The sequence below is a fragment of the Rattus rattus genome, chromosome 5, assembly GCF_011064425.1.
Source record: "Rattus rattus isolate New Zealand chromosome 5, Rrattus_CSIRO_v1, whole genome shotgun sequence".
Classification (NCBI taxonomy): domain Eukaryota; kingdom Metazoa; phylum Chordata; class Mammalia; order Rodentia; family Muridae; genus Rattus; species Rattus rattus.
In genome coordinates this window covers 48,096,829-48,117,007 of record NC_046158.1, presented here as the reverse complement: position 1 = coordinate 48,117,007, position 20,179 = coordinate 48,096,829, and the positions used below count along the sequence as shown (strand labels likewise).

General features: G+C 41.2%; 1 protein-coding gene and 1 pseudogene across 2 annotated transcripts in view; one reads left to right on the top strand and one right to left on the bottom strand.

Moving 5' to 3' along the window:
* Nucleotides 1-201: 201 nt before the first annotated feature.
* Nucleotides 202-646, bottom strand: LOC116901499 (annotated as a pseudogene).
* Nucleotides 647-4,614: 3,968 nt separating this feature from the next.
* Tlk1 (tousled like kinase 1) overlaps nt 4,615-20,179 on the top strand; it is a 120,013-nt gene continuing 104,448 nt past the window's right edge. The window contains exon 1 of one of the 2 annotated variants that reach the window (XM_032903465.1): nt 4,615-4,872. In XM_032903465.1, the coding sequence (XP_032759356.1) occupies nt 4,734-4,872 (139 nt within the window). In that variant the 5' untranslated portion in view covers nt 4,615-4,733. Of the gene's footprint in view, nt 4,873-5,135; nt 5,283-20,179 lie in introns of those variants that run through there. The other variant, XM_032903467.1, reaches the window with a different exon arrangement.

Sequence of the window (20,179 nt, the reverse complement as noted above, 5' to 3'; positions counted from 1 at the left end):
AATTGAATTGAGAAGAAATCAATTATTGGGAGGTATAAGATAAAGTATTACTATAATTATAATTATTGTTTTGGTTTGTCTGTGTAGCCTTGGCTGTCCTGAAACTCACTCTGTGGAACAGTGATCTCGAACTCACAGAGATCTGCCTGCCTCTGCCTCCTGGGATTAAATGCATGCATCATCACGGCCAGGCAAAATGCATTTTTTTTTTTTCTGGGCAAAGTGGCTTTATTAGTGTGGCAGGATCACAACAGGACTTAGGAATTAGCATTGGGGCCCTTCTTCTTTTGGGTTGGGCCCTTGACAAAGCGTTGGTTGTACTGCATTCGCCTCTTGGCTCGGACCGTCTTCTTCTTTTCTTGTTTGGCCACCTTGGGAGTCCGACCTCTCACTTTTCCAGCACGAGCCAAGGAACCATGGACTTTACCTCCCAGCATGCAGCCAGCTACTTCTAGAGTGGTCAGGGCCTCTACACCACACCGGCCTAGGGTGGTCTCATCCTCCAGTGGCGAGCCTGCCAGAAGCAGGACTTGATCTTCGGGGCAATGACTTCCAGCGAGGCCACATGAGCTCTGATCTGGGCGAGTGTCTCCTGGCTGGTCACCTCGAGGGTGTTTAGTTCCTGGTTGCGGACAAAGAGCTGCATGTTGGCTACTTACCCGCGGACGCCGCTGCTGCTCCCACGAAGAAGGAGTCAAGAAGAGGAAGAAGTGGGGGCGCGCACGTCCTCACCATCTGCTGCGTGTCACCACAAAATGCGTTTTTTACATCTATATTAGATTCTTTTAAAATAATTTTACTTCCAAAGACAAATGTAAAAGAGTCTAATAGCCGTAGCTGTAAATTCTAGTCCCTCTATAGATGAGGGCTCAGGTCTCTACCTGCTGTATTGACCTTGCCTCAAGAGACCTTCAGAGACTTCTGCTTTGCTCCCTCGCCTCTTTATTGAGCCTTATAAACCCATTCTTTTCACAAAATTGACAGGACACTTGGCCTGGGCCAGATACTCCTCTAGAGGCTTCAGAATGAAGAACGCGGGCTCAGGACCCTTTTCTATCTCTTCCCTGCTCTTTCTAGAGGAGTTCCTGCCATCTCTTCCTTGCCACGCTGACTTCCGTGTTCAGCTTTCTTTCTAGGAATATTTCAGTCGGGAAGGTTGCCCAAAGACGCTCTCCCCGTATTGTGTCCTTGTTCTTGGGGTCCTCCTTTCGATCCTCAGTGGCAGACTAAAGGTCCCTTTCAGTTGGAAGTTAGATTCTTCTGACCATTTCCATATTTTTCCTACCATGCAATCTATTACTCTGTACTTATTTTAAGTGATTATACACACATAAATGCAGACACGTTTTTCCAAGACACATTCTTGATATATGTCTTAGGGATTTACTGCTGTGAACAGACACCGTGACCAAGGCAACTCTTATAAAGGACAACATTTAATTGAGGCTGGCTTACAGGTTCAGAGGTTCAGTCCATTATCATCAAGGCAGGAGCATGGCTGCATCCAGGCAGGTATGGTACAGGAGGAGCTGAGAGTTCTTCTCTTTCATTTGAAGGCTGCTAGAAGACTGGTTTTCAGGCAGCTAGGAAGAAGGTATTAAAGTCCACGCCTACAATGACACACCCACTCCCACGAGGCCACACCTCCTAATGGTGCCACGCCCTAGGCCAAGCATATTCAAACCACCACAATGTATGACCCAGTAGGCCTTGGACTCATGGTCTTCCTTCTTCAAGCTACCAAGGAGCTAGGGTATCATGTATACAGCTTATAAAATTATCTACTTATATAATTTTTGTCTAGAGACATTTTATGCTTAAATTATTTGTTATTTAACGAACTTTTCCTGAATATAAAAAATATACATTTGCTGTGCACAATTTGGGGAAGGACAGAGGTAGAAACAATAACTGTCATCAAAACAACCTAGTCATTGGCTTTTTGTGGTACATCCTTCTAGTCATTTATTTTTGTACAAACTTACAAATGGCAATCATATCCTCGTTTTACTTACTATAGCATACTCTGAAAATTCTGTCACTACCCTTTGGCATTTTTTTTTTTGAAGGTGTGAGTGCAGACGATACGTGAAGTTCCATTTTTAAGCTAAGCCTGGTTTTCTGCTTAGCTCCTTATAACTGGAAGAGGCTTCTTTAGAGGGTGGTTAAGTGTTCTCTTCATCCTAAGCTACAAGAAGGCAAGATCAGAATATGTAATTGTCCTTCTCCACAGCAGCCACAAGCAAAATGTAACTGAAGCAACTCGCTTATGCATGTGCCATGCGCCTCTAGTCATCATTAAAAAGGGCAAAACAACAGGAAACTCAGACTGCAAAAAATGCTGTCAGGAAGGTGTCTGTAGTCCAGTCTAGCACTCGAAGCAATCCTCTTGCCTCAGCCAACCAAGGGATGGGATTAAAGACTTGGGCCACCTTGCCTGTCTGCCTTGGGATTTATTTACAGTTTATGAGGAATTGAACTCTGAACTAAAGTCCTGGAAATGAGAGGAGTCTAACCTCTTTGCTATAGATGGGAAAGTTGAAATAAGGATTTTTTCTTTAATAGTTGTTGACATTAATGTCAGTTCTCGTAACTTCCTTCCTGCCCTGTGCTCTTTATGATATGACGTGCAAACTGAGCTTACTCTTAAAAGAAAGAAGGGGGGTGGGTAGAGTGCTTGCCTAGCTCCTATGAAGCACTAGGCTTGATCTCCAGCATACAGAAGAGCAAGCAAACAGTATCAATACATATCATATGAGGTCATACATAGGTACGCAACCATGAGATGGACGATGTGTATCCATCATCTAAAGGCTTGCACATGAGTGTTCATGGAACTAGTATAGCAAAAGGGGGGAATGCAAATGTCTATCAATAGTTTAAGGGACAAGGTGTGATATATTCACACAAGAGAATGCAACCATATGGCTATTAAAATAATTATGTCCAGGGAAACCATTTTATATCCAGAATAAACACTGGACGCTTCATCTAAAATTCAGGAAAATCCAAATTACTCTGCAGCACGGAAAGCAGAAGTGTGGTTCTGAGGGGGATGGAGGTAGAGCAGGGAGGAACCTCAAAGGGGTAGGTGGAAGGGAGCTGGGTGGGCAATAGATGTTTGCTACTGATTGTACAGGGGGCTTCAGAGCTGTGTACACCCTAGCGTGGGACCCAAAGCCACGCACTTTACAGTGAGTCCATTCATTGTCAATAACGTTCGTTGTTCAATGTGCGACAGTTCTTAGGTTTCAAAAGCAGAATGTGACTGAGAACAGAAGAATCTGAAGCACAGGAACACTCCAGTGACTTCTGGCATAGCTGACAACCAAGGCTCTAATGATAGTTTATCTGAAGAAAACATTACTATGAGAAATGCAAAGTCATAAAAATAAAAAATAGAAATGACATTTTTGTCCCCCTGGTAATCATGTCATTTCCTTATGCCGGCACAGTTGCTCTATAGCATAATCTTTTCAGTGTTCTATTCAATTTGGTTGTTTAAAGAGAGCAATAACCTTGCCGTATTTTTCCTGGACTACTAGACTGTTCTTTTATGAACAAGATGGCCAATCGCTGGTGTGTGTACGTGGGCGTGCAGAAAGCTACGCTCTATCTATAAATTTTAACAAATACTGTAATTTGTTTGGGGAATTCGACGTCAATACTCAACAGCGGCATCAGAAACTGGAAATTTCTAGAAACCATATCTTCAAGATGAACACTATAGTTTTTTTTGAAATGTGAATTCAGTAGTCAATATTTTCTATTTAGATTTTCCACTTCTGTGAAAACAAAGAACAGCTCTACTATACACATGGGCTACCCCACCGGTAGGATTTCTCAATTCCTTTGATAGATTGTTTTTAAGGAAAGTTTTATTTTCTTAGGGTTTTTTTTTTTTTCTTTTCTAAATTCCGTGACGACTCCTGTTCTGCAGACCCGTAAGTGCACACTGGTTTTTGGTTTTTTTTTGGTGTTTTGTTTTTTTTTTCTTTTTCCTTCTGAGGGGCAAGAGGCAACTCTCAACTTTTCAGTTCCATTTTGAGACTCCGGAGCCGGGCGAGAGCAGAGGCGTCTCGGGCAGGCTGGGTGTGGGGCGCGCTTCGGAGCAGGCGCGCCGCGGCGAGGGGGAGGCAGGTGGCAGCGGGGGCGCGCCTCCCTCAGGCCGGCCCCGCGCACGCGACTCGTCTCCCCGCACCTCCCCTGCGCGCTCGCGCCCTCCCCGCCCTCGCCCCGCCCGGGCAGGGCCCCCTCCCCTGCCGGCCCGCGGCCGCCGCCGCCGCCGCCGCCGCCGCTACCGGAGGCGCAGGAGCCTCGCGATAGTGTTTGCATTGGCGGCGCGTGACGCCGCCGCCGCCGCCGCCCGTAACTGATGCAGAGGTTACCCGCCGCCTCAGCCGCCACCCACCGCCCGCCGCCGCCCGGGCGACGCCGGGGCCCGACGCACTGCAGAGGTGCCGGCAGGTTCCGCCCGCGGAAGTGGGCCTCGGTCGGCGCGGTCCGCGCTCCGCCGCGCTCCGGCCCCGGCCCCGCGGCCCCGGCCACTTGCCTCCCCTCAGCGCTGCCCTCCCCGCCTGCCCTCCGCCCGGCGCGCTCCCTCGGCGGCGCGGCGCTCCCCTCCCAGCCCTCGCGCCCGCGCTCGCCCTCAGCGCGGCCCCCGCCATGACGGAGGCGGGTGCCGGTGCCGCCGCCGTCGCAGGGGGGGAGTCGGGCTCCCAGAAAGTAGCTTGATGAGTGTCCAAAGTAGCAGTGGAAGTTTGGAGGGGCCGCCATCTTGGTCCCGGCTCTCCACGTCTCCAACCCCAGGCTCGGCGGCAGCGGCCAGGTCCCTGCTGAATCACACGCCGCCATCCGGGAGGCCCAGGGAAGGTAAGCGCCGCCGCGCCCTCCCGCGGGCTCCCTCGGCCCGCGCGGACCCCGGGCTGGGGTGGGGGATGGCGGTTCGCGGGCGGGAGGCCTGCCCTTGCTCCCTGAGCCTCCCGGCCTTGGGGCTCGGGTGGGATTGCCCTCGCGGTGCAGCCTTGGCGCGCGAGCCCCCTCCCCTAGTCCGCACTCCTCCCATAGAGGCGGTCCCCGCGCCGCAAGCCCGACCGCCGGGACCGGTAGGATGCCCCTCGCCCGCCGCCAGCGTGCTCCGGGCTGCCTCGGGTCCGACTCGGATCCCCAGCGCGGCCCCTAGAGCGATCCCAACGGCAGACCGACTCGTGGGCAAGGCAGCTCGTGCCACCCCTCCAGATGGTTGCAACTTTCCTTCCTTCGCCATCGACTCCTGCGTGTTTGTACGTTATGCTCGTGGGTGCAAGTAGGCTCGTGTTCCTCTCTGCCAGGGGTGGTGGGGTTTTATGGAAATCCTTGCTTGAAGGTTCCTGCAAAACACGCACCGAGATCGGTTACAATTGTTTTCTAAGTTTTCTGGCTCCTTGCATGCAAGTGTTCTGCCACCAGATGTAGCAGTCACACAGCCAGTAAGGCACCTAGTGCTTTTGACTAAAAAATGAACTTGCTGCATTTAACTTTAAGTATACTCCATAAAATGGAATTTGGGAGAATACTCGTTTACCAGGAAAGAATAAATTTGCATCGGATCTTTTTTAACTCGCTTTTGTCTGGAAAATGCGTAGCCTTATTCGTTAGCAATCGGTAAATGGGTTGTTCGCTCCCGGTTGTCTCGCACAAGGAGATTATCAGCACCTTTAAAAAGAGGAGAAGAAAACGTTTGGAAGTCCAGCAGTCTAGTAAATCTCGTAAAGAAATTCAGACCTTATATTTATGAGTCATTAGGATTATTGTACTTTGAAAATATGTCTATATTTATTATCCATAACCTTGATAATTGCTAATCAAATGTTTCTTGCCCGGATCCAGTGGTTGAGACATAGCATTCTTTGTCATTTTGTTCCCGTGAGCATGTGTGAAAGTGACAATAGGCTCAAAGATTGACGTGAATATGCTCTAGAAAATTCATGGGAAGATTTGATTTATGGCATCCATTAAACATGCCGAATACATTGACAGACATTTTCCCCTTTCATCTCACCCTGACACTGATTTTTCATTAATGGAAGATAAGAGCTTATTTATTGAATGACTTAAATTAATCCGAGTTTTCCTTCTGTGCTTGAAAATTTATGTTTGTGTACATGTATAAACTTGAAAATTTGTAAGGAAATTGTTTAAAGTGCGTTTTGTAAATAGGGCAGTTGGTGCTTGTAGCTGTTTCCACTTTGTAGTTTCATTAAGATGCCTAATGATAGTGTGAGTTTCGAAACACTATCTTGGTTTCTAGAGTCCTATACCTTTGAAAAAAATAATTCCTCATTGATTTCTCAAGTGTTTATTGAGCCATTACTATGAGCCAGGACCCGTATGTGATAATCTGCTGAGTGCATGTTGTTGGTTTAACAGTTGACTTCTGTTATCAGTCCTGAGAATTTGGCAGCCACCAAATTCAGATGGAGTTTCTAAGGAAGGTCAGCCCGTAGCTAAATTTACCATCCTAGGTGTGCTGTTCTGCACCCTCCCTGATGAGGAAAAATTCTGAGTGGTTTGAATAATTTAATTCAAACTTCCAAATAACCAGAAATCCTGCTCCCCTCCCTCAGCAGTTTTTTCTTTTTTAATTGGGTTTTGTTTTTTGTTGTTAACCTAAAATAGTGAGTCCTAGTTAGTACTTGAAACCATGGGATATGCTCTTGTGAAAGTTACACTTGACACCAAATTTTCCTTCCTTTTCTGCTTTCCTGTAGAACCTTTAAGTGGGCCAGTGTGCTGTACTACAAGGCTACACCCCAGCCCTCATAATTACAAGGTCATTTCTTTTTTACTAATCATGCAAATTAAAACTCTTAACCAACTCCCAACCCCCATTCATTTTGAGGCTTGGCACCATGTTCTTAAATTTTACCATTGTCTACAGGAATTATCTATTGGAAGCCCCCAAGGATCAAGATGAAGATGTTTATCATTGAGTGGAGTCCCAGCTTTTGTTACAGGAGTTTAGTATCTTTTGCAGCTATATGTGTTAATATGCTGCATAAACTTAAGTTTAGGAACTTTTTGACTTCAAGGGAGGACTAGTGAGGACTAAGAAATGCTGATGGAAATTGATTGGCAGCATTGAGTGACTGTATCAAGAAGAGTCTAAGCTTTGTTTCTTGAAAACCTGAACCAAATTAACTTGCAATCACAGAAAAATGTTTAGTTCCAAAGATGTTTAGGTACATGTATGTTTATGAACTCTTTTGTCAGTTAGTTATCTTTAAAATTTAAATTTCATGTATATGAGTGTTTTGTCTGCATTTATGCATATAGCCGATATGCATGCCTCGTGCCCAGGAGCTCAGAAGAGGGTTTTGGATCCCCTGGAACAGGTCTTAGAGAGGGTTGTAAGTTGCAATGTGAGTGCTCTGCAAGAGCAGCAAGGATGTGCACAGCCACGTCTTGAGCCCTCCGTGAACTTCTTTTAAGTGAATTAAACATTGAAAGATTAAAGATACGCCATACATGTCTGTAAAAGTTATCTTGAAGATTAAAGTTGTGAGATAACCTTCAGTATTTTTAAGATACATGTAGATAGATTGTTTTCTTTGCTCTGAGTCCAGATTTTTTCTTGTTTTGTTTATTAATTTGGAGGATTGCTCATACGTGCTCAGCAGGGTTTCTGCTGGATCTTTTGAACCTGTAATCTCCAACCCATTTTGTCGCCTATAATACTGTTATTAAGAGGTGGAGAGTTAGGCAGTTTAAGATTTCAGTTGGGCCTTAATCCCAGCCTTAATCCCAGCACTCTGGCGGTGAGGCTGAGCTGTTAGTCTACATAGTGAGTTCCAGGACAGCCAGGGCTACACAGAGAGATCCTGTCTCAGAGGACTACAACAAAAGAAAAGGGGGTGGAGGGGCAATTTCAAGGAAAGATCTGTTAAAATCTAGTAACCTAGATGGCTAAATAAACAGACTTTAGTTTTATACTTTGTTTTTTGCATGTTAACATATGGTTACTTTTTGAATTCATTATTGCTAAAAATCAAATGATTGTTCAAAATATCCTTTTCTCCTCAGTCTTGCTAGTTATAACTACTTTTTTGTGAATAATGAAAGTATTAGTGATGGACTGTATCACAGAGCAGCTAAGTTGCTGGTTTCAGACAAATTTCTGTGTTTGAAGACTGTGGTCCTTAGAAAAATAAGTGTTATTCTTCTAGGGAGATGTTAATAAGATGTGGGCTTGCAATTCCTTGAAATCACTAGCTAGAGGAGGACAGGGTGTGCATCTTTTAGGGTCTAACTTAAGAATCAGTATACATTAGAGCAAGAGAAAAGAAAACCTAGCCTAGAGGTCTGGAAATCTGAGAGATGCTATGCTTTTATAAACTTTTTGGTCTTAGCATCCCTTTACTTAACATTACTAAGGATCTCCAAAAGATCATTTTTATGTGAGTTATTTATTAATGCTTGCCGTATTAAAACTGAGAATTTCAAAAGTTTTAATTAATTTTAAATATAATAAGCCAGTTACATGTTAAGTGAAATTTTGTAAAAAAAATTACATTCTAAAATTGAAAAAAAAATAGCATAGTTAGTGGTATTTTATAGTTTTACATATGATTTCTTTTTGGCTTACTGGAAGAACAGCTGGAATTTGCTCCTGCTTTGTATCTGTTGTGATATGTTGTGATTGAGATATATGAAGTACTTAGCCTTTTCAGAATGACTGTTCCCTGATAAGACACCAAAAACTACAAGTGGCAGAATTTTTTAAAAGGTTACTGGCAATGTGGAATATTTCATACTCTAAAACTACTCCCTAGAAAGTCACTGGGCCATATATTCAGCCTAGTGAAAGCTGAAGAATGGAAGACACATGGGAGACATATATTTCAGAAACATTAACGGAAAGTAGATAGTAGATTCATTCTCCTAGTCTAGAAAGAGCAGAGCTAGTTCAGCAAGGTGAAAAAAGCTACTGCGAATTTTGAACAAGAACGGAAGAACTATGTAGCTGCTAAACTGCCGAGCTTGTCCAACAGTGGGAAGAAGCATTTAACTCTGAAGAATGCAGTGCAGACTACAGAGACATTTTCGTGGGGGAATTTAGACTCTTAGATTGGGTGCTCTTGGATTTAACACTATATGGTTCCATCTATTTTAAAAATATAAACATTCTGGCATCTTTTCTTTAAGAATCCCTAATTATAGTTAAACTGTACTCATATACTCTGAATGTTTCAGATGGTCTCAAGTCAGTAATATGATACTACTGTTGGTTTTATTATTCTTCTGCATTTTGTTGTGATTTTCCTCTGAGGATTTTCTGGAGTCAACAGGATCAGTCTTGTTGAAATGTTGCTAAGTTCCCTGTAAAATATAATAAGCTTGAAGACATTTAGGGAACTGAGTACTGCTAATGGGACAATTTAGTAGAGTAGAATACAGTGAGCACTGGATTTTAGAGTACTTTGGGGGGCCAGTTTTCAATTTTGAAAGAGAAATTATCAATATAGTCTAGTCTTTTGTTTGGTTTTAGAAGTAATATGCTTAAGCTGTTTAATGTCAAAGATATAGTCAGAAATGAGGAAACATGGGGGAAATGTTTAAATTGATCTCTCTTGAATTAAACAATGCATATTAAATAATGACTTAGATATAAAATAAAATCAAGAATTTTAATTTTGTATTCTGAGGGTTGTACTTGTAATACTACTTACAACAGTTCATTTTTTTAATTTTGTATGGAACATAATCTTCTGTATTTGGGGTTTTTAGGTGTTGGAAGTTAGGCTTAAATTCTCTTTAACATTTTTAAAAGATTTATTTATATGTGTCATTGTCTTTGTGAATGCTTGCTCATTGGAGAGGTGGTGGGCAGACGTGCACATCTGTGCGTGCAGAAGCCAGTTTGTCAGAGTTAGAGTTACTGTCTTTCACCTAGCTTGTTATATGGGTCCTGGGAAAGTCTGGTCCCAATTGCATAGCAAGTGCTGTTAACCTATCAGACACCTCTTCAGCTCCTCTCCTAACTTTGGTGAGGTGAATTTAGTAAATGTAATCACACCTCCAGCTTGAGACTTCACTTAAAGTCCATTTTTAAAATACATGATTTATTTAATAAATACTTTAGATTTATAATATGAAAATTTAGAGTAATGGTATATTTCTATGTTTGTTCATTTGTGGCTTTTGGTTTGTTTTGAGACAGTCCATACTGACCCAAAGCAGCTGTGTAGATAGGGATGAGCTTTGAATGGGGTTACCTGCATGTGCCTTCCCAGGCTGAAATGGTAGTGTTGAGAGGGAGAAGTAGTGTGGTATATAAGAGGTGACCAATGGTAGTCTCTTCTGTGCTGTTAATTTTACCTGTGTGACCTGGACAAGGTGCTTATCTCTGCTTCAGTTTCATAAAATGAGTGAGGACTATAGAGTTGCAAGGTACTATGCAAGCAATCTAGTACATACCTTTCATTTTTCAGTTGAGGGAATACAGATAATTTGCCTGGGCTTTCACTGTAAGAAAGTTGAGACCAAAATTCAGATTTCTTACTTTTAGGTTTGTGGTTTTTCTTTTACACTTTGCAAACAGTATTTTACATATAAAATATATCTGGGATTGTTCACAGTTGGGGGTAATTAGAGGCATTGGTATGTCTCTTCCAGCTAAAAAATTCTAGTGAAGAACAAGTGTAGTATACACATGCAGTCTCCCACTGGGCTACATAGTGGGTCCCTATCAACTAAAAACAAGATTCTCGAAAGGCTAAGGTAGTGGGATGAGAGTTCATGGCCTAGCCAAGCAGTGAGCCTTAGCTCGTACACTTAGGGTATTGTTAACAAGTCCTTGCTATTTAAGTTGATGAGCACTGCAAGGAGTGTGTTAGATAGTCTTGTTTTTAAAAATGATTTATATATCAAAACACTTTGGAATATGCAAAAAGTTATGTAAGTAAACATAGGAAGACAATGAGTTGGTTGCTCTTCGGAAAGTATTTCTGGAGTGTATCTCAGCCTGTATCCTTGGTTTGGCTCTAGGCTAGAGGTGACACATGAATAATAATAAAATAATTAGATTTTGAGTCTGCCTATAGTTCACTTACTCTCATGCTACAGAGTTCTGTTCAGTTATTCTCATTTGCAGGGAAGAACACTGAAGCAGAAAGGTAAAGGCTTGTGCCCAGTCTGACCTGGTAATCCATGACAGGCTGGGACAGAAGTGAGACTCTGGGTATAATCACTAATGTAGTGCCTAAAAGGTGGTTTTGAGTAATTTCATGGGTTCCTTTCCCTCCCCCATTTTTAATTACAAAGCCATCTTTTTAAGGTTTATTCAGTTTACAAGTAAACTTTGGTTAACTTTTTGGCAGGACTGTTGTACGGGCATGAAGATAGAATCAGCCTCCCTCTCCCTGGTTTAGAAAGCTGGGTCAGCTGTGCTAATGGTACATGCTGCTTTTTAAAGAAGATACATTTAGAACACTCATGGAAAATGTTAGAGAGATATTAATAGAAAAATATCTTCATGTTTGATAATCTAATTTGAAGTTCAATTTATCTTAATTTTTGGCCTGATAGCCTTCTCTGGCTGTAGCAGATGAACTTGAACAAAGCATTTTCCTTGTAAAGGGGAAAGGAGGAGCAACCCCTTGTGAAGTCTGTGTTATCCGGTGGCTGAGGCTCTGGACTAAGCTGTAGTGCTTTGTGGCAGATCTTTGACTTTTATTAATATTCAATATGGGCAGAGAAAAGCTTGGCATGCAGGCTATCTATGCAGTATTTTTTTTAATGTAGTTTTAATTCTGATAATTGCTTTAAAAATTATTTGGCAAATCTAGTGAGAGGCAGAGAGAGGTTGAACGGGTTGATAGATATCAGAAAGTCTGGGTTATAAGGATCCGTTGAGCAAGGCCAGGTGGTAAGCTGCTTTTGAGTTCAGTCTTCGCAATGTAGCTTCATCATTAGGCCTGATATTTGGTGACTTTCAAGAAGGCAAATTGTTCTTGTACTTAAAGAAATGTTCTATTGTCCAGATTCATTACAAGGCCAAATAAATAGTTTTCTTAAATGACGTGTACTGTTTGTTTCTTTTCATCTTATGTGGTTATATACAGATTTCTGTGTATAAATCTGTACCTTTCCTTAGAAACTAATTAGCTGGAGAGAACACCAAGCTACCTTTAACTTTAAATTCTGAAGCCCGGTCTGAGAAGTGCTGGTATTAAGTGCAATTTCATGGTTTCCTACTCACAGTGTGTGTACTTCCCTTTTGATGATAAATGTAGTGCCACTAGGGAAGGTCAGAGAGGCTTGTGTGAAGTTAATAATAACCATCCTGTCTTAGAAGACCAAAGGCATGTGGGCTGTCTTGTTTTGTTTTTTCATGAATAGTGTTTATCCCTTAAATTACCTTTTTTTCCCTGTAAAAAAGTGTTTTGGCAAACATCACTGTAATTAGTCAAGTTTGTATACTTTTAAAAATGACTTAATTTACTTAAAGATATTAATGCTTCTCAGTGTTCTGGGCTCTTGGTGAGTCATAGCTCATTTACTTCTGACAGCCATAGAAGTGAGTACTGTTAATATCCCTGTTTACAGATGAAGAGATCTGTACAGAGGTTCAGAGAAATGGAGGGGTGTCCTAGTTCACAGAGAGGTTTAGCAGAGTGAAGAAGACTCAGTCTGGCCTACACTGAAGTACATGGCCCTATTGTCTGTCTGTCTGACAGTGCTACTTCATTTAATAGATCTACTGTTCTTCCCAAGCTAGTGTATTAGTCGTTAAGCTTTTTAGTGGATTGTTTTGAGACAAGGTCTCACTGTGTAGCTCTTGAGTAGCCTGGAATTTACTACACAGATGCCTCTGGCCTTGGTCTCAGAGGTCTGCCTGCCTCTGCCTCCAGAGCTCTGGAATTGAAGGTGTGCGCCTTGTAGTTTTTCTTTTGTTTTAGAGGCTAGCTTTGATTTTGAGGTCCTTTGTGCTTTTACATTTAAGTACTGGGATTATAGTCATATGCCACATTCTCAGCTTAGTCTTGATATTTTAGTTACTTGTGTTCACAATGTATCATTATTCATACAATGGGAATTGTGTGGAGCAGTGTGGATTGACTTTGGAAGCGTCTAGATCTAAGATCTCGGATATTATCTGTGGGTCTCAGTTTCCATTTCTGGATTTTTCTAGCTTCTTGCTTCTGGAATCCCAGGCATTTACCTGTAGTTTGCAACCACAAATGAAAGACAGCTTTTCCTTTGTAATGTCCACGTGTCAAATTTTGGTTATTCCTCTATTTGAATTGCCAATTCCTTAACCCTCTTAAGGGCCTAGGAAGCAAGATATAGGAATGGTTGTCTTTTCGGTTTTTTGTCTTTTTGCTCCTATGTCAGCTGTGTAGGAGATGGACCTGTATTTATAAGCGAGGGTAGGGTTTAGTGCATTCTAGAATACCAGGTTTAAGTATTAGTAACATATATACCTTTCACTTAACCAGAGTTGCTCACTCAAGACTGTACAAGTATATATTCCAGTTTATCAGTGCTTTGTTATTAGAGTTGCTTCAGGTATTTCTTACTCTGTTTTAGACTCAATTTTATAATTTTAAAGGCTTATAAATGGCAACATAATGCAAACTGTCAGCCTCTGCCTCCAGAATGCTAGGACTAAAGATGTGCACCACCAATGCCTGGTTTTGTGTTGCCTCTTTTATTAATCCTTGTACTACCAGATGTTTGCTGTGCATTAAATCCTACTTTTGTAGATGGCATGGCAAGGTTAGGTGTATGCACCTGGGTTTGTGTTTTCCTATCAGCACTTACCTGTGTGACCTTGGGTATAGTAGTATACTGTTGATATGAATGTTGAGTTTTTTCTTTTAAAAATTTTTATTTTGTGTGTGTGTGTGTGTGTGTGTGTGTGTATGTGTGTGTGTGTGTGTGTGTGTCCGTCTGTCCATCCATCCATCCATCTGTCTGTCTGTCTGGGGAATTAACTCTGTACCTTTTACTAGGTATATATAGGTAAGTACTCTCCCACTTTAAAGCAGATTAGAATTTAGACACTTGAAAATACTTAAACCCAGTATACTCATCTGGCCTCTGTCACCTGTGACCAAGCTGGTCTGTGTGAATCCTGAAGACTCCACACTGCACAGGCAGCCTTGAGGTACCTCATACTCTTTGAGTCTCTGTTGCATTCCTGTTTTGGTGAATTCTGCCTCTAGAGATTAGAAAATCCTGGCGAATTGTGGAGAGAGAGAAAGAGACAGAGAGACAGACAGACAAAGACAGAGAGAGAGAGAGGGAGAGAACGAGAACACACAACTTTCCATCTTGTCGAGGGAGGGTCTCTCTTGCTTCTTCTGTTTTGTGCAAATGCTCAGTGAACTCCAGGATAGTTGACCCCTGAGCTTCTGGGCACTTTTCCTGTCACTGACTCCCATAATGTTGACATTACAGATATGTAACATGTATCATTGAATCTGACTTTTAATGTAGTTCCAGAGCTTGAACATAGGTCCTTGGGCCTGTGTAACAAGCACATATATATATATATATATATATATATATATATATATATATATATATATTTAAACTTATTAGCAAGTAGTTTTCAAACTGGAGCCTAGTTCTGAGAAATAAAGATACATCAGAGTCAGTCCTGTCCTTGAGGAACTTGGGTGTATCTAATGAGGAAGACTAGCTTGCAAAGGTGGGCTGGGTAATCTGTGAGTTACCAGCGTTGACTTCTGTTGTAAACATGAATTAACATGGAACGATGGTATGTGTTACAGCAAGCTGTTACATTCATCGGTTATTTGGTTGCTCCAAATAAACTTAAGCAAAAAGGATGAGTAAGCTGTAGGGCTGGCTAGTGCTTAGGGTCCATAGGCTGTAGGGCTGGCTAGTGCTTAGGGTCCATAGGCTGTAGTCCTGGCTAGTGCTTCGGGTCCAGTTAGGACAGCTGGAGATTGAGGAGGCACAGACCCTGTCCAGTGAGGCAAGTTCACTTCTTTAAAACAGTGGGGAGGAAGGTAATTGAACTTCTGTTGCAGAGGTCTGAACAAAATGCCCTCTAGAGAAGAGAAATTTAACTGCTGCTAAATGTTATCTTGTTTCAGATGGTAGATCTTAATCACTATTGAAATTGGGTTTAATTGATTTTTCTATCAAAATCCTATTATCAGTTTTTCTTAACTTCTGTATCTCAGACATTAGAATAAATGGTATTGATGTCACCCCTTTCTACATCAGATAGAAGCAGTTACTTTCTCACGTTTTCCCTTTACCTACTTTTATATTTCCCACCTTTATTGAATTCAGCTCCAATTCTTCTTTGTGACATTTTAAAGTGTTTAAGCCCCTAAAAGTTATCAGTCTCTGAGGTTCAAATATTCTTGTTGTAATTCAGTTCATTTTGTTTTTAAAGTTGTGTAGTGTGTTACCTTTCAGCTAAAGCATTATGTACAGAGATGCTCACAAAGTAATATTCAGTGAATCGTTATAGACTCTGACCTGTGACTGCTATTCACAGAAGACATAAACGCTCACCTTCCTCTAGGTACAGCTTTCTCTGTGGTGTTCTCTGCGTTTTTCTGATATGGTTAAGTTCCTTTTTGTATCAACTTTATACAAATAAACTCACATACAGTTCACCTTTAATTGGTTCACACTAGTATTTGTAATGTAAATTACTGAAACTAGTTCACATTCATTTCTCAAGTATTTCCATAAAAATTATGGTTTTCTATATTCTGTATAGTATATAATTATGTTTATTATATAAATATATAAAAGTTATAAGATAAAAATATATTGTTTATATAGAATTTAATATATGCTAATGATTAAGAATAATTGATTGTTATTAATAATGTTCCTTTTGTGTGGTACTGGTAGACAAATGCACTTGCTAAGCAAATTGTTTTTAAAGACAAGTGTTTCTCTCAGTAGCCCTGGCTGTCTTAGGACTGGCTCTGTAGACCAAACAAACTCACAAAGATCATTTGCCTTTGCTTCCTTTTGGCACCACTGCTTAGTTCTCACAGTGTTCTTAAGAAGTATATACTGTCCTCTTCATGCACTATTGATTTATTCCTACCAGCCTAATATGTACCTACCAGCAGAGCTACTGGGTTATAGACTGTGTGCTTGCCTTTAGAAGATCCTGCTAGCTAGTTTGCTAAAGTGGTTGCACTGTTTCACATTCCCGTGAATAGTATATGAGATTTCCCACTGTTCAGCATCCCCACCAACAACTAGGATTGCCAGCTTAACTATCCATCAGGATTTAGAGTGATATTTCTTTGTGGTTTTCGTTTTCATTTAAAATATTTTCAGTGTTAAACAGACTTCATTTTTATAGCAGTTGGAGATTCACAAGAAAGTTGAGCAGAGGTACAGATATACCATAGACCTGCTTCCTCCACGTGCATAGCCTCTCATTGTCCCAATTCACATCAGAGCAATGCTGCTGAACCTCCATGACTCATAATTACTGCTCACAGTACATTTAATTTCTTAGATGTGGAAGGGTGCCACTTTTTCATAAAGTTTATTGGCCTCTTGGATATCTCTTATGGAGTGTAAATTTGTCTTTTTTTTTTTTTTAAAAGATTTATTTATTTGTATGTAAGTACACTGTAGCTGTCTTCAGACACACCAGAAGAGGGCATCAGATCTCATTATAGATGGTCGTGAGCCACCATGTGGTTGCTGGGAATTGAACTCAGGACCTCTGGAAGAGCAGTCAGTGCTCTTAACCTCTGAGCCGTCTCTCCAGCCCTAAATTTGTCATTTTTATTGTTTCTCTACATTCATTGTGTGTAGTGTACATGTAAGTGTGTACATATTCTTGCATGTATATGGGGGTGTATATGGAGGCTGAAGTTGTTGGGAATCATCCTCTTCCACCTTAGCCATTGTGACATTTTTCAGTAAAACCTAGAGCTCTCCCAGGCTAGCTAGCTCCTGGCTAGCTGGTCTTACTAGCCAGGTTAGTTACCAGGATGAGTAACTAGTTACCAGGTGAGTCCCACACCACTTTAATCGCAGAGCCACCTCTCCCCTCCACCCCTGTGTTCTTCTTAAAGGATATTTGATGGGATATAACCTCAGTGGTAGGTCACTCATCCAGCATGTTTGTTGGAGGCCCTGTATTTGATTTTGTGTGTGTGTGTGTGTGTGTGTGTGTGTGTGTGTGTGTGTGTGTGTGTGTGTGTGTGTGTGTGTGTGTGTGTGTGTATGTGTATGTGTTTGTTTGTTTATATTTTGGAAAACTCTTTTAAAAAATTTAATCTCTAACAGTTTTATACATGTATTTGAAATATATCCTCCCAATCCCCTCTCTTGTCCCTTTCCACTCAGTCTAAGAACTAAATATTTTTATTTATTAGGTATGTTTAAATATTTGTGTATACATACATACAGCACATTTGTGAAGGTCAGAGGATAGACAGCTTGTGTGAATAGATCGGTTCTCTTTCTACCTGTGTGGTTCCTTGGTGGCATCAGGCTTGGCAGCAAAGGACCTTAACCTGCTGAAACTAGCCTTTTTCCTCAGTTTGTGTCTTGTGTTTTTTTTTTTTGTTTTTTTTTCCTTTTATGGTGCTTAAAAAGACTTTTCTAAATTTATAAAAAATGTTTTCTTTTTAATGTAGCCATTTATAGCTGTAAAATTTTGGTATGGTCTTTTTGTTCTTAGTCATCTATGTTTTCTCTGATTTCTTTTGACCCATTGGTTATTTAAGAGTATGCTAATTTCTAAGTGATTGGGGATTCCCCAAAGTGCCTCTGTAATTGATTTCTAATTTAATTCCACTGTACTTGTAGGACATTTTTTGTATACTTTAAGTAATTTTCAATGGTTGATATTTGTTTATAGAATATATGGTTTGTTGAGAGTGTTTGTCCTGATTGTTTTGTCAACTTGACACCAGAGTTTCTTTCTTTCTGGTCTGCCAACTTGTGAGGAGTTCCAGCCACAAACTCTCACCACTGTGAACTCCACCATGCCTTGTCTGTCATGATGAACTATCCTCAAACTGTTAGCCAAAGTAAATCATTGCCCCAGCCCCCTCTCTCTCACACACAGACAATCTCACTATGGAGCATTTAGGGACCATGCTTTGATTTATGTCTGCCATTTTGCTTTTTCCTTCTGGTTTGGCATTAAATGAATGTGTTATTAATTTAAAAATATTCTTTAGTGATCTTACTAGGGTTTATATTGTATATTGTAGTGTATCAGAATCTTTTTTTTTTTTTTTTTTTGGTTCTTTTTTTTTCCAGAGCTGGGGACCGAACCCAGGGCCTTGCGCTTCCTAGGCAAGCGCTCTACCACTGAGCCAAATCCCCAACCCCAGAATCTTTAAATATATCCATTTTTCCCCAAATTTGTTATATGTATTAACCTTAATGTGTATGGCTGCAATAGTTAATTAAGTGCTGGCTACAGTAATTCATACAGTTTAAAGTGCTTCTTAAAGTAATTGAGATAAAAAGAATACACATATTTACTACTATTAAACTAAGTTTATTAACATTTTTACTTATGTTCATTTCTTTTGAATATATTTATTTTGTTTCATTTCTATACTTAATTGAAGTTTGAACCTATGTTACTTTTGTTTGTTCTCATGTTTCTGCCACATAAGAGGCATGTGGTCAGGTTGTCTTGAACTCAGGGTGTAGCTAAGAAAAATTTGAGCTGAGCTACCTCTGTATCTCCTAAGTGATAGAGTTACAAGCATGTGCCAATGTGCTTGACACGTGTGTGTGTGTGTGTGTGTGTGTGTATGTGTGTGTGTGTGTGGGGGGGGGGTACATTTGCTCTGTAATACGGATGATGAATTATACTTCTATAGTGGTCCATGTAATTAACCTCTTCTGACACTCCTACTCTTTCATGGCAGTTTGTTACCCTCAGTATTGTACCCAGCTCATTCCTCTGCCAGCTCCCCCTGACTGCCACACTTTCTAGGAAACTTTAAATTCTACTTATTTTGTAGTTAAACTTCAGAATTCTAGTTTTTAAATAATTTTTCTTCATTGCTGTTTTTTTATGTGAAGAAGCAATGTTATAAAACCTTCCTTTAATCTTTAGAGCATGGTTTCTTCTCTTTGAATATCGTGGCTCTTTGTTTAATCCAATACTTGAGCCATCTCACCATTGAATAGGGCTGACATTTTTCTCTTCCTTTGAATGCCTCACAGTGATTTTATTGGAAATTAACCTCTACAAGTTTTAAAAATTCAGGCTCGGAACTGTTGCTGCTGACCTGTTCATCTGTTGCAGGGCTTGGCTGCAGTGGTCTCAGAAACAGAGAGACGGCTGCTGTGCTGGCCCCTCTCTGCTTGAGCGTCTCTTGATCTCTTCATTTGGTTTTTAGCTAGGTTACTTTGGTTGCTCAGCTGTCAGATTCTACTAATTACTCTATTTTCATCAACATCTTAGGGCTTAAATTGCTCCACAGTCTGACCCAATTAAAAGTCAGGCCTTTTGGCAGAAGCCACGCACTGCCAGGCTTTTATATTATAGCTGGGCTTACCCCAAGAGGACTCTTTACTACCTCTCTTTGCAGAGACTTACTGCTGTTCTCTTGTTAAACTGTCAGCTGCTACTGTCATTGAATGGCCAGTTTACCTCTTCTCTTTAAAGTCCTCTAAAGATTGTTTTTCATAATTCCCTTAGGAATGAACTTCCCCAGTTGGTTTGAAACAAAGGCTGCCCACACACGGTACTTCAGTATCTTCTGGTTTTGTGTATCTGCACCTCAGGCCTGTGCCTACCTTTAGCTGAGCCAGGAGTGGAAGCAGCTGAAGTAGCACCACTCATTTAGGAGCAGGGCATTGATGGGTATGGTAGCCTGTTCTTCTCACCCCACTTCTCATAGACAAAACAAACCTCTGCCCTGTCTGTGCTCTGCTGCACCTGAAGTAGAATTTCTGCCTTCCTAGTGGGCAGTGGTGAGAGATGCTAACAGCCTTCCCCTCCTACAGGGGAACTGTACCACTAGACAGCAACTGGAGACCTTCCTAGTGTAGGACTTCACTGAGTGAGCCAAGAGGACCAGAATAGAGGTGGCTTATAGGAAATGCGTCACAGATGCCTTTTCATGTTACCTTATCAAACAGAATTTTGTCACAGTTGTATGACATTTTAGGGGACAGTTGATTTACTGAGTTTCTGAAGTCC